Raw genomic sequence first — 6,094 nt, 5'->3', positions numbered from 1 at the left:
TTCGCAAAAATGCACTTGGACACGCCACAAAAGTTTTGGCAAAATATTTTGTGGACTGATGAAACCAAAGTTAAATTGTTTGGGAGTAACACACAACGTCATGTGTAGAAGAAAAATGACAACTCACCAACATCAACACCTCATCCCCACCGTGAAGCATGGTGGATGGAGCATCATGATTTGGGGCTGTCTCAGGGCCTGGGAAACTTACAATCATTAATGGAAGAATGAATTCAAAAGTTTATCAGGATGTTTTGCAGGAAAACCTGAGGCCATCCGTCAGACAGTTGAAGCTAAAAAGAGGATGGATGCTGCAACAAGACAATGATTCAAAACACAAAAGTAAATCAACTTCAGAATGGTTTCAGAACAACAAAATACACGGTCGGGAGTAGGCCTGAACGATATTGAAAAAAAAACTATTGCTGCAATTTTTGGGGGGTTTGCGATATATTGCGATATTATGTTGCGATATTAAAAACAAAATGTGTATATATATATACTGTATATATGTTTTTTTTGTTTAAAGAATTTTTTACTAGATGACTTGAATAGCTGTTTGGAAAGACTTTGAATGACTCATCATGACCACAATGTACAGTATTCCATCGTTTTTCGCGGTTAATAGGGACCAGAACCCGCGCGATAAGTGAAAAACCGCGAAGTAGCGCAAACTACAGCAGTTTTGTAGAGAAGAATGGGCCAAGATTATTCTTGATCGATGTGCCAGACTGATCTGCAGCTACAGGAAGCATCTGGTTGAAGTTATTGCTGCCAAAGGGGGGCCACAAAATATTAAATATGATGGTTCACTTATTTTTCCACCTTCTGTCATTGTTTGCATACCATCCTCATTAAAATATGAAAACCTATAAATGTTTGGGTGGTTTCAGTTAAAGCAGACATTTTTTTTTCATCTGTGTGATTTTGACAAAGATCACATCACATTTGATGGTGATTTTATGAGATACTTACTTAGATACTTCTTCATACCACTGTTTACTACCACTTACTACTCATTGAAGTCAAAAGTGAATAAGAATATAAATGTTTTAACATTTGATTTGGTATGGGTGAAGTGACAGGAATGTTTTAACATTTGATTTGGTGTGTGTGAAGTGACAGGAGTGTTAGACATGCTGTCCTGGCCCGTGTCCTGATCAATGATGGCCTCTTCGTCCTGTGTGCTGTATCTCTGGCTGTCTGCATCTTCCGCATTGCTAAGATGTCCTCCGCCAATGTTTTCCTCCAATCTAAGGTAGGTAAAGGTAAAGGATACCTTCACACACAGCTGCTGGCTCAACCACTGAGGAATCTTAAAATGTACGTACATGTTATGCAAATCAACAGATTCATACTTTGTACTGTCTAGGAGTGGGAACCTCTTGGTACCTCACGATACAATACGATTTGCGATACAAAGCTCACGATTACAATCTGACGATACAACGATTATCGATACACTGGTCAGGAAATCATACTAGGATATTTTACAAACTAATAAACAGAAAAACAAGCTTCTGCTGTGAATTGGAATGAGTACATCACTAGAAGACCAATTCCAATCCTTTTGAACTGGGAGGGTGGCAGCGAATGAACGTTCATTCGCTGCCATCCCTCCCACTTCAAACGGATTGAACGTCTATGGCCATCAGTGGCAGCCATTGCCAGGCAATGAGGTAATTATGGGCCCTTTAAGGTCATTTATCTGTTGATGTTCATGTTCAGTTACTTCCTGTTGATTTTGGGGTATTTTATGGGTCACTTACTGTTTATTTTGAGTTACAGAACAGGAAGTGACCTGGGAATCACCCAAATGAATAGGCAGTGACTCAAACTCAACAGGAAATGACCTGTAAATGCCCTAAAATGAACTGAAAGTGACCTGTAAATGCCCTGAAAATCAGACAGAATGACTGTGAATGCTCTGGTTTCGAATGAACGAACTTTGCCAGTCTAAATAGTTTGGGCGTCGTGCACTGTCAGTGCAGCCTTAGAGTTCACTGAGACACTATTATTGTGGAAGATTTTGGTAGCAACTTGTTGGTTCCTTTTTATTCTTTATTTTTTTCGACATTGACACCTTTTTAAAACATTATCTCGATTCTTGGCAGGAGCATATCAATAACCTTTTGGGATACAAAGTATCACGATATATCACCATTTCGATATTTTGTCACACCCCTAGTACTGTCTTTGTGGGTTTTAATTTATTTTACTGTATCACTATACATCCTCAATTGCTCATAGATGTGTCCCCAAAAACTTATTTTCATGTGTTTCTGCAGGGAACATCAGTGTGTCAGGCGGCAGCTATGGGGGCGATGGTGATTGTCCTCTACACGTCGAGAGCATGTTACAACCTGGTGGTGTCGCTGTCGCCACTGGGTGAACCAGATTTGTGCAACTACAGTTGGTACACAGTTTCTGATCAGGTGAATTGTCAACTTAGTCCACTTCCTTGTCCAATGCGATCCTGTTGCTATTAAAGGAAAACACTATCACATTGCACAACTTCATCAATATCAGTACTATACAAACATGCAACTGTGCAACTTGAGTCATTTAAATTCTCATGTGAAAGAAACTCCCACTTGACAAAAACATTTTTGAAAATATTGGCTACGTAGCTGAAAGAATTAATATAAATTAGGGCTGTCAAACGATTAAAATTTTTAATCGAGTTAATTACAGCTTAAAAATTAATCAATCGTAATTAATCGCAATTAATCGCAATTCAAACCATCTATAAAATATGCCATATTTTTCTGTGAATTATATGTATATTCTGTAAAATAAATTGTTGGAATGGAAAGATAAACACAAGATGGATATATACATTCAACATACGGTACATAAGGACTGTAGTGGGCATTTCACTCTACTGTCATTTAAATCTGTCTATGCTGTCCTCACTCCGAAGCGTCTACTTTTTCCAAAGCTAGACAGCTAGTGAACGACGCTTTAATAATCAGACTTCTTCCTTTTTCATCTGATTTATTAATAAAATGGCCTCAAACCATTGTCCTCTTTAGACTGTCCTAAAACTACCAAAAAAAAAAAAGTACACAAGCATTGCATTAGCAACAACGTTAGCTTAGCACGCTATACAGGTTAACTAAACATAAACAAAAAGCGTCTCATACAAAAAATATAACATTTCACTTATTAACATAATATGTACATTCTTTACAACAACCATACGTACGGACAAATCTTGTCCAAGGATCATATAAGCACAACAGAGACGTCGTGCAGCCATATTGAACTGGCAAGAAAACAAACCATGTCGCAAAGCGACCACAAGAGTTCGCTGTTAGACAGCACAAAAACCCTTGCTGTAAAACTTATCAAAAGCCAGAATACTGTCTGAGCGGGACATGTGCGTTAATTGCATCAAATATTTTAACGTGATTAATTTAAAAAATTAATTACCGCGCGTTAACGCGTTAATTTTGACAGCCCTAATATAAATATACAATTTCATGAAACACAAATTAGAATATAAATTGTAAATATAGGTGAGTGTTTTTTATAGTGTTACGGCCAAAAGAGAAGGATTTGAGCTGGGGGCATTAATCACTCACCACTGCTCTAATATAGTGTTAAAGTGGTACCTGTATGTGCTTTGGTTTTGCAGACTGATGTGCTGAAGCTCAGCGGTGAAGCTTACATGGTGTTTGGAATCATTTTGTTCTTCTGGGAGCTGCTGCCTACCAGCTTGATGGTTCTTTTCTTCCGAGTCCAGAAGCCCAACCAAAACATGGTAAATTAAAAATTACTAATATTTATAATGTTGCCCTTTTTTGTGCGAAAATATGTAAAATTGACCTTTATATTTCCATGTATTTATGTATATCTTTATCTATACACAAAATTTGTAATGAAACACATTGTTTGAGGAGCCACAATATTTTACAGTAGAAAAATCTCAGACCACAAAAAGTACTTGAACTGAAAACATAATAATATCATCTCAATTTATGCACAAATGTACCCACCTAAAAAAACACTTGGTAATTTTTCAGTTTTGGTCGATTTTAACGACGCCGGTGGACAAAAGTGGTAGTGTTTTGCCTTAAGGAAGACTGCGTTTACCTTGCCTGGAACCGCCAGACTATTCTCCCTGTATTTTTCAAACACTGTGAGAAATAGTCCGGGACCCAGCCCATTAACAGCCTCTCGGGCAAGTACAACATATACCGTCCAATCAGATTCGTTTATTTGAGTGACGTGTTCTTAACGAGTAACGTCACTCTTGCGCGCCAAAAGTCGTCTCTACAACAACACAGATGGCGAACGGGAGAGCCGAGAATATGCTCCAATCCGCGGTAAAACCAGGTTTAAATGATCAAAACCACATCGACACAAATCATTGACAACAGTCAGCATGGCTCGCGCTAGCCATGTTGAATAAACTTCTCCATTCCCCGCTCACGCTAATTACTTGTCCTTTTAACAACATCACGTCTGCCCGTCGCTGATTGGTCCACTCCGCTGTCTCTTTGCTGTGGCTTGCTCCGCCCTCGGAATTTGATCCGCCGGACTGTCGCCAGACTCAATCGCTGGAACAGCGGTGAGTCTGGTATACTAGGCAAGCGTTTTCCATGAGGACCAGCGCACACCCACATAGTGTCGTAAAATCGTCAATCAATCAAAAATCAATCTCCCGGTTGCCTGCAGATGGATTAAACAACATTTCTGTTTCCAGTGGCTGTCTGAAGGATGAATATTAATAAGTTAATGAATCCAGTTGTTGCTAAACAAAAGCAAATGACAGTTAGCAACCTGGTGGCTTCGTGGCTTAGTGTCAGTAGAGGCAGAGGAAGAAGACCGTCGAGATCGTAGACATATTCCGGCCGTATTGTCAAGCTAATTTACTGACGCGCACACCACGCTCACTCGAACTCATCAGCGCTGACGAGTTCGGTTGACGGGGGGGTCAATCCAGCGAGTGAAAGCCGTGCTTTTTTGTTGCTCTGCCATCTTTGCAGAATTCACGCAAAAGTGTTCGCATCGACCTCCATCTTTATAATGAATGGGGAAAGCGGGAAGTGACGTATGCCGTTAAGCAGTCAGCACATTTGTAGTTTTTTTTGTGTGGTAGGGTTCCTGCCACCCTCCTCAAAGTTAATTAGTGCCTGCGAAAACGATACAGACCCTCTCAAGATATAAAAGAATAGTCCACTAGTAGCTTGTCGACATATTATCACAAATGTTATGAAAATATTTTAGAAAGGTTGAAAAATTACCTTGTGTTGCTTTAAAGGTGCTATATGGAGTCTGGCCCCCCCCTTTTTTTTTTACTTGCGACTGCCACCTCTGACCTAAAGCGGAATTGCAGCCTCTGTGTTAAGCTCATGCATGGCACGCATGCTGTACGCGCATGAATATAAGGCTTGGAGTCTGAGCTGGAGTTGCGGCTGTGATGGAAGCCAGTCTTTTCTTATTGTCTGCAAAATCCATGGTAAATTGTGGACAGTTACCAGTTCGCCTGTGTAGTGTTTTTGCCGAGCGGAGACTCGGCGAAAGCTAGGTGAAACAAGATTCCTGCCAGCCTGCCATGGGGGGGGACGCACATGGATGTGCACAGGCACATGTTCGCACAGAGTGTTCGACCCAAACCTTCTCTATTGAAAGGCTTTTTGAGGCAATCTCAGTTAAAATGTCAGGGCTCTGTATACTCATCAGGGCATTAGTGGAGCATGCATGGAGTAGAAAAGTATTTTAAATTAACACAATAAAATCCAGATACAGTGGTACCTCGACATACGATCGTTTCAACATCCAACGTAAAATTTTGCCATTTGTCTCGACATATGTAACAACATGCTTGAAATGTGACTATTTACGGCAGTGTCGAAATGTCATTGTTTTCCCGCAAGACGGCAGCACGGTGGATTTTCTTTCAACATGGGTCCCAAGAAGGTTAATGCAGGTAGTGAAAAACATGGAAAGGTGATGCTTACCATTGAAATTAAGAAAGAAATTAGGGCTGTCCCAAACGACTAATTTTCTCCCGATTAGTCTAATAATTAAAAAAAAAATTTTTTTTTTATTTATTTTTTTTTACAAATTTAGCAATGAAATTTTT

The 6,094-nt window shown here is 39.7% G+C and overlaps 1 protein-coding gene across 2 annotated transcripts in view; it reads left to right on the top strand.

Annotated features, from left to right (window-relative positions):
- Positions 1-6,094, top strand: part of gpr137c (G protein-coupled receptor 137c) — a 26,687-nt gene that overhangs the window by 14,383 nt on the left and 6,210 nt on the right. For both annotated transcript variants that reach the window (XM_057823897.1, XM_057823906.1), the window contains exons 4-6: positions 1,120-1,258; positions 2,289-2,435; positions 3,641-3,766. In XM_057823897.1, the coding sequence (XP_057679880.1) occupies positions 1,120-1,258; positions 2,289-2,435; positions 3,641-3,766 (412 nt within the window). The remainder of the gene's footprint in view (positions 1-1,119; positions 1,259-2,288; positions 2,436-3,640; positions 3,767-6,094) is intronic.

This window comes from Corythoichthys intestinalis, chromosome 2 (assembly GCF_030265065.1).
Source record: "Corythoichthys intestinalis isolate RoL2023-P3 chromosome 2, ASM3026506v1, whole genome shotgun sequence".
Lineage (NCBI taxonomy): Eukaryota > Metazoa > Chordata > Actinopteri > Syngnathiformes > Syngnathidae > Corythoichthys > Corythoichthys intestinalis.
The sequence above is the reverse complement of the archived record's forward strand: the minus strand, read 5'-3'. Positions and strand labels throughout refer to the sequence as shown.